The sequence below is a fragment of the Ipomoea nil genome, unplaced genomic scaffold, assembly GCF_001879475.1.
Source record: "Ipomoea nil cultivar Tokyo-kokei standard unplaced genomic scaffold, Asagao_1.1 scaffold1574, whole genome shotgun sequence".
Lineage (NCBI taxonomy): Eukaryota > Viridiplantae > Streptophyta > Magnoliopsida > Solanales > Convolvulaceae > Ipomoea > Ipomoea nil.
The window spans coordinates 183,042-195,182 of record NW_017618002.1 but is presented as its reverse complement, the minus strand read 5'-3'; the positions used below and the strand labels follow the sequence as shown (position 1 = coordinate 195,182).

At 36.1% G+C, this 12,141-nt stretch overlaps 1 protein-coding gene and 1 pseudogene across 4 annotated transcripts; one reads left to right on the top strand and one right to left on the bottom strand.

Moving 5' to 3' along the window:
- The first annotated feature begins 4,808 nt into the window (after nt 1-4,808).
- Nucleotides 4,809-6,607, top strand: LOC109190206 (annotated as a pseudogene).
- A 977-nt stretch (nt 6,608-7,584) lies between these two features.
- Nucleotides 7,585-11,166, bottom strand: LOC109190207 (Down syndrome critical region protein 3 homolog). Of its 4 annotated transcripts, XM_019340659.1 has the most exons (12): nt 11,019-11,163; nt 10,815-10,907; nt 10,602-10,666; nt 9,660-9,714; nt 9,314-9,403; nt 9,120-9,204; nt 8,937-9,032; nt 8,662-8,846; nt 8,483-8,571; nt 8,194-8,293; nt 8,051-8,109; nt 7,585-7,952 (listed from the first exon to the last, which is right to left on the bottom strand). In XM_019340659.1, exons 1-11 carry the CDS (start codon nt 11,067-11,069, stop codon nt 8,065-8,067), a joined length of 954 nt encoding a protein of 317 aa, XP_019196204.1. In that variant the 5' UTR covers nt 11,070-11,163; the 3' UTR covers nt 7,585-7,952; nt 8,051-8,064. The 4 variants fall into 4 exon arrangements, 3 of the variants coding, with proteins under 3 accessions (XP_019196204.1, XP_019196203.1, XP_019196205.1); XR_002055675.1 differs by lacking the exon at nt 8,483-8,571 and having other exon boundaries at nt 11,019-11,166; XM_019340658.1 differs by having other exon boundaries at nt 7,585-8,109.
- Between the last annotated feature and the right edge of the window lie 975 nt (nt 11,167-12,141).

Sequence of the window (12,141 nt, the reverse complement as noted above, 5' to 3'; positions counted from 1 at the left end):
CTATGCCAGAGTTTTGATTCATCATATTTGGATAGGTGACATGCAGTTTCATTTGCCAAAACATAACAATTATCTGAGGACCGGGTTCCTTCTATGACCAGTTGATTTGCTTTGTCACTAACTCTGCAGCAGTTACGATCGAAGCACACATTCCAATTTTGATCACACAACTGACTGATGCTAATCAGATTAGCTTTCAACCCACTGACTAACAGAACTTCTTCTAATTGAGGTAGACCTGGTACATTCAGGGTACCTTTCCCAACTATTTTCCCTTTTTATCCATCTCCATATGTTACAGCTCCACTGCTAGGTTGAACAGCCATCAGACACTTTACATTTCCAGTCATATGTCTGGAACAGCCACTGTCGAAATACCATCTAGCTTCAGTTGTAGACGCAGTCAGAACTATAGTAGGGTAGCATATAACTTCTGACTTTCTGACCCAAAACTGTCTAGTAAACGGTGTAATACACTTGTTCTGATATTTTTCCTTCCTTTGATCTCTGTAGAAAAAATAACATTCAGGCCGAGTATGACCTTTTGTTTGACAGTAGTGACAAATGGGAGTGTAATGTCTAACTCTGAAAAGCTTATTTTTGAACCTTAAATACTGAGATTGATGCATTACTTTGGCAAGGCCAGTATCTGCAGTCTGGTCATATCTCCTTCTCTTGTCAATTTTATGTACTGACCGAGATGACTGTCCTTGTTCAAAGCTGTGAACTTCTGTGGTCTTAAACATACCCTCTTTGACAAACATAGGTGCATTATTCAAAGATTCGCCTCGTTCAAATCCTAGACCCTTTTTATCATTAGGATTTCTGCTAGAGTCTATAATCTTATCTAAGTTGATGTGGTGTCCATCATCTGGATATTTTTCTTCAGACCCTCCAATTCCTTTATCAGTTTTCCTTCTCTGGATCTTATCTGAGTGATGAGATCTTCCTTTATGAGAAGGTCTGTATTCAGTTTCTTTAGAAGATCATCCCTTTGCTTCAGCTCGTCATTCAGATTTTTATTGACTTTCACAAGTTGTGTCCAGCTTGCAACAAGTTTAGCAAATTCTATTTCAAGTTGAGTATGTCTCTCTTCAAAATCATCAGTTGATATGTAAGATTCTTCATCTGATTGGTTTCCGTCTGACTGAAGGTCTGTAGCTGTAAAGAAGGCTACAAAGTTTCCCACATTATCATCTGACTGATCATTGGATGTTTCATCCTCATCATCGCTTAAAGTAGCTACTGACATAGCCTTTTTCCTCTTGAGATACGTTGCACATTCAGCCTGTATGTGTCCATACCCTTCACATTCTCTACACTACACTGACCGGTTGAGGGACTTCCCTGTATCTGTGGAACTGTTTCCGTTTTGTCTTGTTCGACCAGTCTGAGATTGATTGTTCTGTGAAAAAGGTGTTGTTTCAGCTTTCTGATATGAGGTGTTATTGCATTTGTATCGTGTCCTGATGGGCTGACCTTGACTCTTTCTGTTGAAACCTTTTAAGATTTTCTTGAAATTCTTGGTTAGAAGTGCCAAAGTTTCATCATCTATGTCGTCTGTGTCAGATTCTCGATCAGCCTCAGCCACAAAAGCCACTGACTTTCGTTTTCTGTTGCTTGCAAGATCATCATCAGCAAGCACTTCTAGTTCATATGTGTGTAAGCTTCCCATAAGTTCTCCGACAGTCTTCTTTTCCCAACCTGTGTGTTCCTGAATAGCAGTTACTTTCATCCGGAAGCGTTTAGGCAAAGATCGAAGGATCTTTTTGACTACTCTCTCATCAGTGAATGGTTCACCAAGAATTGAGGCTCTGTTCATCAGATTCTGAACCCTACTGTGGAAGGTCGAAATGGTTTCCTCTTCATTCATTCTAAGGGCTTCGAATTCTGACAGTACCATTTGTAGCTTTGACTGCTTGACATCACTAGTTCCTTCAAATCTGGTTTGAAGAATTTCTCATACACGTTTAGCTTCTTTTACCCCGGTGACAAGAGTGAATATAGATTCATGCAGAGATCCTACAATCGAGTTCAAAGCTTTGTTGTTTAGATCAGAGGCATTCATTTCATCGTCTGTCCAAGTCTCCATGGGCTTATCTTTAGTGGTTCCATCCGCATTCTGAACAGTTGGACGGCTCCACCCAGTTAGGACAGTACGATAAACCCTGGTACCTTGTGCTTGGAGATATATCTCCATGCGAGCCTTCCAGAAAGAGTAGTTGTGACCATCTAGTTCTGGTGGTTTCATACTTGCATCCATCATGAACACAAACAACCAGCCAACGAACACACACAGAGGCACGTCCAAAAGACAGAGAACAATGCAAAACTAAAAACAACCCGTACGAATCAAGTCACTATATAGACTTAAAAGCTTTGATACCACATGTAATTTTGCATTCCCTCTTTTTAAACAGATTAACTGGATTAATCAACTGACGAAATATACTGACTGATTCAGCGATGAAGTCAGTCAATAATAATAAATCATAAAGAAAATTAAAGAGAAGATAACAGCACAAAGCCAAAGACACAAAATGTTTACCCAGTTCGATACAGTGTGTATCTACATTTGGGGGACGATCACATAGGCGTCCAATCCACTAAATCATAATCCAATGTACAAAGGTAGATATACAATAATCTTACCCAAGTGCCCCACACAAGGTACATACCCAGTCTACACAGGTTTAGTGGATTGTTGAAGATGGAGAGTCATGCATACAGAAGTCCGATGAAATCCCTTCACTTGGAGAGCCCACTCTGATGCAGTCCACTTCAATGACGCTCTATACAGTTGTTCCCACAACAGTGTGATCACAGTGTCCTTTCGTTTAAGCAGCAGTGATTCTTCTCAAGTTCATCATCTTAATCACCATGAACATGTTGTATTGAGAAGATGCATGATAATCAAAGATCTAGTCTCATATAGTAGATGTGGAGTGTTTCTTCTTGCTTATGGCGTAACCCTAATTCTCATTGAATGATGGTACTTATAGATCCGTAGATAGAACACTCCTTCCAAAGATGTCTTTGATTGTAGATGGTACATGGTAGGACATTATTTGAAGAATGTAATCTTAAAGATTCGGTCCATACCTTTCCAAAGCAGATACGCTAATCTTCCTTCCAAAACTGTCTTCTGCAAAACCGCGTATAGCTTTTAAGTAAACACCTCCTTAAATCAGATCTTCAGTGTCAGTCCTTCTGTTGTTGCTTCTGATTGATCAGTCGTCTGTAGAGCTGGACGGACACACGCTAAACCTATCTTAGTATGCCATAATAATATTGCCAATTATAAGATGGAGTTTTTTTTTTTTGAACAATTAAAAACACTAAATTTTAAAAAGGTTTAATATCTAATAACATTTTATTTTAAGTTTGTAATATTTTGAGCTAGCTTCAACATTACATCTTTTGAAAAATGCCTTAAGTTTTCTTTTGATCCTCCGCCACTTGTTTGGGATGCCGGCCTACTAGCAAAGCATAGCAAGCATAGCTAGTGGCGGATTCAGAAATTTTGTTCAGGGCGGGCGAAACATTAAAACAAAAGAGATAGCTTAAAAAGAATGAAATAGTTAAGAAATTAGTCATAAATATTGTTAGATATGAGCGGAAAAAATATATTTATAACAAAATATGAAACATGATTAATTTGATAAAATAATTCTAATAGAAACACATTATAAATTACACATTTTATTATTAATAGAAAACACATTATAAATAATACTAACACATCTGAAGTTAGCCATAAATATTGTTAAATATGAGCGAAAAAAATAAAAATATTTATAGCAAAATATAAAACATAATTAATTTGATAAAATAATTCTAATAGAAAACACATTATAAATTACGCATCTTATTATTAATATAAAACTATATACATATATTTTGAAAGTCAACATAGCATAGAATTAAACCCCCAACCTTCTTTAGACTAACACGCATATTCTACCATCTGGGGTAACTTCTCTTTTATTAATATTTGCTGTTTTCTTTTACTTATATTTAAACCTTGTACTATATATACGTACATATATACATACAAGGGTTATATATAGGGTGGTGGTACTGCCCCCACCGTAGGTCCGCCCCTGAGCATAGCACCCATATATAGTTACTATTAGAGGATATATGCATGAAGTAGTTACTATTAGAAGATATATGCATGAAGTAAAACCCATCTTTTGATTCAAAGAGATAGAGGACTAAATAGTTGAGGATATATGCACGAAGTAAAGCCCATCTTTTGATTCTAAGGGACAAAAAAACTACATAATTGACCGTCTCATACTGCTATAGTAGAAAATTGAATTTGTAATTGTCTAAAGAATGTTAAGGATATGAGTGGTTGACACATTCTATCTCCCTGATTTAATAATACTACTGATTTTGATTTTTAAAAAAAAACAAAAAAAAAAACAAAAAAAACAAAAAAAAAAAAAAAAAAACAAAAAAAAAACAAAACAAAACAAAAAAAAAAACAAAACAAAACAAAAAAATAATATAATTTTTTAGCAGGATGGTCTTTATTTTGACAATTTTATTTATTTATTTATTTTAAATTCAAATTACAGATTTGTTTTTTTTTTAATCAAGCGGATCAACTATATGGGATAGTAACTGTAAACTTTTTATTATAAATCAAAGATTAATATGCTCATCTAGGACCTCAATTGAAGTCATATTAAGTTCATTCATACGTTACATCTCTATTTTAGAGTAAATTCTTAACCTATTAATGACTAGTACATTACAACTTTTCTATATAAAACCTATTTTATTCACTCCTACAGCCTAATGTTTATACTCTGTAATCTGTAAACTAGAATTGGTGTATCTCTAGAATTTTTCAGATTCTAGAACAATGGCGGAAGCAAATATCTTTGAACTCAACAATGGCACAATCAAAGTTAAGGTTTCAAACTATGGCTACACCATCACCTCTTTGTCTGTACCTGATAAAGATGGTATGCCGCCTTCATTTCTGTCATCCAAATCGTTTCGCAATTCACTGATATAAAGATCCCATCTTTATCCGATATTCTCTTGCTTGTGTGATTTTTGAAGGGAAATTGGATGATGTGGTTCTTGGATTCGACACGCTTGAACCCTACCAAGTGAGTTTTGTGAACCCATTTGATATTTTGTGTTTTCTTATGAGGAATTGGTGATGATGATGATGATGAGGAGATGAGTTCAGAAAGGGATGGCTCCATACTTTGGATGCATTGTGGGGCGGGTGGCCAATCGGATCAAAGATGGGAAATTCACACTCAATGGAGTTGAATATTCTTTGCCATTAAACAGGCCCCCCAACAGTCTCCATGGTGAGAGTCTCGATGTGCAAAATTCTTCAGAATCAGAATGTAGTATAAATTCTATTTCGTTGCTATTTGATTCGATGAGATATTGGATAGTAGCTTAGTTTGAGTCAAGCAGGATCATTTAAGAGAAGCCCTCAACCACTACCCGAAGTGCACTTTTGCACCGGGTGAAGCCTGCTTTGTGAATTGTGATGATTGGCTCAAGCCAAGAAGGCTAATAGATAATTGAACTTTGAACATTGTGATTATTACCAATATACACAACCTAGTGAGTTGAATTATTTTGCCTGTTTTTTCTGTTTAAGGTGGAATGAAGGGATATGACAAGGTTGTCTGGGAGGTTTCTGAATTTAAGGAGGGTGAAAATCCATCAATTACCTTTAAATATCATAGCCATGAGCCCATGATGGGGATGAAGGTACATATCACATCTTTGTAATGCAATCTTTATTGATATTTTTTTTTTTTTTATTTGTTTTCATATTGCACTTTGTATCCAAACTAGGTTACCCTGGAGATCTTTCCATTACTGCAACATACAGTCTTACTGCTAAGACAACACTGAGGCTTGACATGGAAGTTGTTCCTGGAAACAAGGCAACTCCAGTAAGTTTGGCTCAACATACTTAATGGAACCTCGCCGGCCACAATTCAGGGGACATTCTTGAACACACTGCTCAGTTGTGGGCTAATCACTATACCCCTGTGGACCAGAACACTATTCCTACCAGAGAAATAAAGCCGGTTAAAGACACTCCGTTTGATTTCACCACTGAGAAGAAGATTGGCCGGGATATCCAGCAGGTTGGTTTAGGATACAACCACAACTACGTACTTGACTGTGGAGTCGTCGAGAAGTCTGGATTGAAACATGCGGTGAAGATTAAGGATCCCAAGAGCGCAAGGGCTCTTAACTTATGGACGAATGCCCCTGGCATGCAGTTCTACACCGCGAACTATGTGAATGGGGTTGTTGGAAAGGGTGGAGCTGTCTACAATAAGCATGCAGGGGTTTGTCTAGAGACTCAGGGCTTCCCAAATGCTGTCAACACACCAAATTTCCCATCCATTATTGTCCAGCCTGGGGACAAGTATCAACACACCATGGTGTATGAGTTCTCAGTTGAGTAAAAGGTGGTTGGTGATTTTGTAGTAGTAAATTCTCCAAAGTTACTGCCTTTGGTGTAACTATATTTGCACATTTTGCTTCAACCCCACTTTTGGTAATGAGACATCTTTACTGTCTAAATAATTGCTATCTTTAATGATTACTTCATTTTGCTTTTTATGTTACATGTTATAGTCCTATAGATCTAAAGTTGAGGCCATTATTCCATTATAAAGCTATAGGAAGGGATTAGACTTGTTTGATTGGGGTACCACATAACAATCAATCTCGTCTTAGTTTACATAATTATTTATAGTCGTTTAGTAGAATTATGCCAGCTGATTTTGTCTATAGATTGTCTTTCTAGCATGTTTTCCTCCTTCCCGTCGTTCCAGAGCATTACCTTAGGTAATAGAATTATTTATAAAATGTAAAATTTTAAAAGTGTAAGCTTGAGTTGTGAGATAATATTTTAAATAAAGAATTATATTTAAGTTATATAGATTAATTTACTTTTAATTTACTTTAATGTCATCTGCTGCTGCTGCTGCTTATTATATAAAGGTTACTTAACATGTCATCTACACATGTTTTATCCCTAGATCAGCTAATAAACTTGCTCATGCGTTAGCTCAGACTGCTAATTCTCAGTCTGAATCTAGTTTTTGATTTCTTAATGACCCTTCATGTATTCAACATTTAATTAATAATTAATTGATTGCTGGTTTTAATTTTCAAAAAGAAAAAAAAAAATAACAAGGGCAAACTGAAAATATTAGTTTTGAAGTAATATAACAATATTATACCTTTATCAAAAAAAAAAAAACAATATTATAGCTACATTACCTAGTAATAATCTTATAATACTTAAACCAAACACCACCATAGTGCCAATCTTTTTTTTTTTTTTTGCGTGACTAAGGAAACTATAGCATCTATGCTAGGTGTATATTAGGTAAACCTCGTATTATAACCTTAATTGACAAAAGGTCACAATGAGGCAACTTAAGTCGTCCATAAGTGACTGGCTCAAATCAAGTAGGCCAAAATCGAAGTTTAAAACTTGTAATTACTAAAAAAAAAAATTTGACCAAGTTAGCTAAGAGATCATATAAAGGAGAACTTTAACCAAATGCACAATGACAGACAAACAAGATTAGTAATAATGGTGCATTGCAAAATTACATTGTGTTCTGGTGCCCATATGATTTTGATTAATAGCCAAACTTCCTATGGCCTTCTATTTGTCTTCTATTATCAGATGCGCTGAAAAGTTCAAGCAAATAATCAAAAAACATCTCCCTCCAATGACCTTTTTGTATTAAAAGCTTGATTATTATTGATCTGTACAAATTGGGTTGAGAGAGATTAACAAATTGTATTTCCAACAAGATAAATGCGTCCCACAATCGGCACAGCATATTCTGTTGGATTCAGTTGACGTGCCAAAACTGAAATAGCAGTCATTGCTGTTAAGAAAACTTCGTTTGCACGAGAAATACTCAGTTCTGCACAAACATGCACACAAACATGTAAAGCTTAAGGCAAGACTTTATTAATCAACTTCTTGCCTGAATTCCTTATTGGCAAAGAGTTGAGCAACTACCTCCTTTTGTTGTCTCACTTTGTCCGTACCAATTCCAAAGGTATACTTTCCATTGCCGTCTAAGTTTAAAAAATATGACATTTCAGCTTACATGCAGATAGAAAATAGTGGTTATTGAAAAATATAAACCAAAAGATACTTACCCATGCTGTTGGGGTTTGGAAATCAGACTTGTGATTCAACTTGGATAGCTCCGACTGAAAAGTAATGACTATAGTCATTTTGAACTCTATTGAGAATGGTCTGCACAATGGAACAGTTAACCATAACATACCAAGTGTGAATTATAACCACATAAAGAAGATAGGTACTGCAATTACATTAGATAAGTCATACAACATAAGCTCTAGGGCACTATATTAGAAAATCAAAGCACTAGATAAGTGTAGGCACAATTTAAAAGCAAAATACATAATTGTGCAATCAAAATACCCTGCAAAAGTGGTGGGGCACGTCAAAAGACGTGGAAGAATTATGTAAATGGGTAGAGTCAACTGTTTGCACACATCTCCATCTGCTATCTAGCAAAAAGAAGAAATTGATCAAGAGCAAAAGATGGGGTGTAATGTGTAACAATCAAAGCATATGAAAACATACTAGTGACTTCATACCTGTATTGTCTGAATCAGAGAGGTTTCAGTCGCTATCTTTTCCCCAATCAGAATTGACTCTACCCTAAGCAAGTGAATGTCAATGGACTGAATGGGGACCGCAGATGCATCAACTGTCAGCTCACCAACAATAGGATCGGCTAACGAACACTGGGAACATACTTTACCAATTATCTTGAACTCACCTGTTCAGGGAAAACAGCTTTATGCTTCAGTAGACAAATCTAAACATACTATCAAGATGCAATACTCTGAGGAAAATCTAAGAAGCAAACCTAATTTCAGATGAGAAACTAATAGATGTCGTTGAGTGTCCTGAGTTATATAAAAGAAGACCATTTCAGGAGAAATAGGTTTCTCTGGGAGAGTATCTGTAGAAAAAATCATGGAAAAGGTTGACTCACTGTATTCATTTGGAAAGAAAATACCAAAAAGACAGTCAACAAAATGTCCCCTACCTTTTTCACTTTCAATAATGAACTCCATTGTGGCAGTCAAAGATTTTTGCAGATAACCTCTGACAATATCTATGGTGGCCAGATACTAAGACAACAGGTGCACCAAGAATGAGACAATTGTAGTAAAGATGCTTCAAAAGTACAGTATGGTTAAAGCAACAAACATAGATTGATGGTTACAACAAAAACTAGACCTGGATGCTGAGGTTTCCTCCATGAAATGTTTCGTAAAATTTTTCAAACTGTTCTTCTCCTTTATCTTTCAGGACCACAGAAAATGGGATCTAGAAGAAGAAAAAGGATAAGTGTGGATAAAAAATTTAAAAAAAGAAAAAAAGTACAGTATATTGATACCAAACAAATTGGAGTTCTAGTCCATACACAATATCTCTTTTTATTCTTTTAACTTCACCATAACTTGTGCACGCCCATCACATTTCATTCTTGAATTCTATTCTTTAGATGCATTCCATAAAGGAATCAACCTTTTATGCAGAAGTCATTATTTCTAGGAATGTGTTAATCCGGAACACAATATACCTCTGTTTTACCAGAACCAATCCTTCCAGGTTTCTGGACTTCCACACTCTTATTCCTGTGATGCATTGGCAAAATTTTATTTGTAGTAAAGGCGACAATTAAGACACAAGGAATTTAGAAGAATTCACCAGGGAAAATTGTAGAAACTTGCAATCTCATATGAATCAAAACACGTAAAAATATCAATATCACGAAGAACAGGCAAAATGGGAAAAACTAGCATTGTCATATCATCCATGTGAAACCAAAGGCCACAAAACAAAGAAGAAAAGAGACACTTAATTTGTTTAGCTTGGTTAGATCAAATGCCTAGTAAATTCATTGCATCATATCCACATATTTTGCAAATAGCAAGACTCAGTAAATATATGTTAGCAAAACAGAAAATCAAAGCCTACCCTGAAAAACATGTCATCAACAGAATCCACTAAACAATAATAATACCCTGTTCACTTAATATGAAAAAATTTTGGGGAAAGGAAAATGTTTAACATGAAAAGATTTTCCAGCATTTAGTTAGTATTGCTAGAAAACACATTACACTTGTTTGGTTAGGAATATTTATGGAAAAAATAATACTCCATAACAATAACAAGAAAAAGAAAACATGTATCTTTTGATTCGTAAAAGCTTTTTACCCTGCTGGTGTAAAAGTGAGGTTTCTAGGAAAACTTTCCAGTAAAGTGAATAACAAAAACCTAAAACATTTTCTGTACACAAAATGTTCATCCTACATGAAGTGAACTCATTGTAGTCAGACTAGAAAAAGCAGAAAAAATAAGGATATATTCAAAACGGACCAAGAAAGCACTTATTTGCACTTTTGCTTCTACTTCCAATTTTCATCACACTTTTAAACTTCACATCAAGAAATGCAATAAATCAAGTTCCCAATAAAAAAACTGCAATTATTGACTTGTTAAGTAGCAAAGGGGAACATACACAATGGGGATAGGCTTAATCACGCCGTAAAAGGACTCTACTATCCCAGCTGATCCTCCACGAACCTAAAAGCTCAAATTTAAAATTTTGATAATAAGCATAATTTAAAAATAATAAAAAAAAAATATTGCTCATAAATTATTTCCTGAAGCTGTGTAATTTTAAGTTATAACACAAATTTATCAAAAAATTATTGAAAGTGGAAATTAGAACCTGCAAATTGACTGATCCACTGATTTTGAGCCGAATGCCCCGGTGAGATATGGACGAATCCAGATTAATTACGACCTTTCCCTCCAGAGGTTCCTGCAATGAACATTTATCGAGAAAAAATAAGTTAAAAATTATAAGCCAAAATCTGTAGTCATATTTGGATACATATATTTGTGTGTGTGTACAGAGAGAGAGAGAGAGTACGTTAGGGCGAAAGATACGATTTGATCGGGAAAATTTGATTTCTATTGACATGATTACGACGCCGGCGACTCCGTAGCTGATCGAGTAGGCGGAGCTCACTGCCAGTCTGCTATGTATGACTCTTTAATCAAACTGGACCGGTAACTGTCAGCAAATCACGAACCCGGTTTGACTTCAACCCGTTTGGGCATCAAACTTATCGGATTGAGTTAATTAAGCTTTTTTTTTTTTTTTTGAAAGCCAAAAGCAGTGGCATATATTAGCGAACGAGCGAAGCAATAGAGTTAGGAGGGATAAAATCTCAATACAAAGAGACATCCTGATCAATAGCTACTGATGTTAAAGTATGAGTATGTAAGTTAACTGATTTAGAAACAATATTTAAAGAGCAATAATTAAATAAAGATATTATCATCCGGCACTGGTCTACTACCACCTCGACATAAGATGAGATAATCGTAGGAGTGGAGTGTAAGGAATTTCGTAACTCTGAGCAATCTGTGAGGAGATCCACGTCCAGTTCGTTTCGTTCCTTAAGCCAAGATAAAGCCTCCTTGCAGGCAAGCGCTTCAGCCATAAGGGGTGAGAAGCAACTCGGGAGCTTTCCGTTTGTTGCTACTTTGAACGAGCCATCTGGACTTAGCAGGACCACGCCATACGTTCCTTCTTCGGAGATCGGTCGATAGCCTGCATCTACATAACAGCGAGGCCGGGCATGAGGAGGCGCTGCTGCTGTCGCACCGTGCTACTACCGTGGAGAGCCTTGATGCGCTGCTACATACGCATGCAACGACGCTGCAGCCCTTCTCCATACGCAATCTGGCCGCATCAACATCCCATTCCACACGGCTCCATTCCGGGCATTCCACAAGTGATAGAGAACGACAGCCACCATGCAAAATTGTTCCTCTGTTAAATTAACCATCGCATCCATGAGCCATATAGGAAAAGAATCAGCCACAATATTTGTGACTGGTAATTCCGTAACATTCCAGACAAGTTTAGAATAATCACAAGAAACAAGTGAATGCATTATATTTTCATGAGATAATCCACACATTGGGCATGTTGGGTCAACTTCGACTCTCCGTATAAGTAAATTATTTGTGGTAGGGAGCATGTC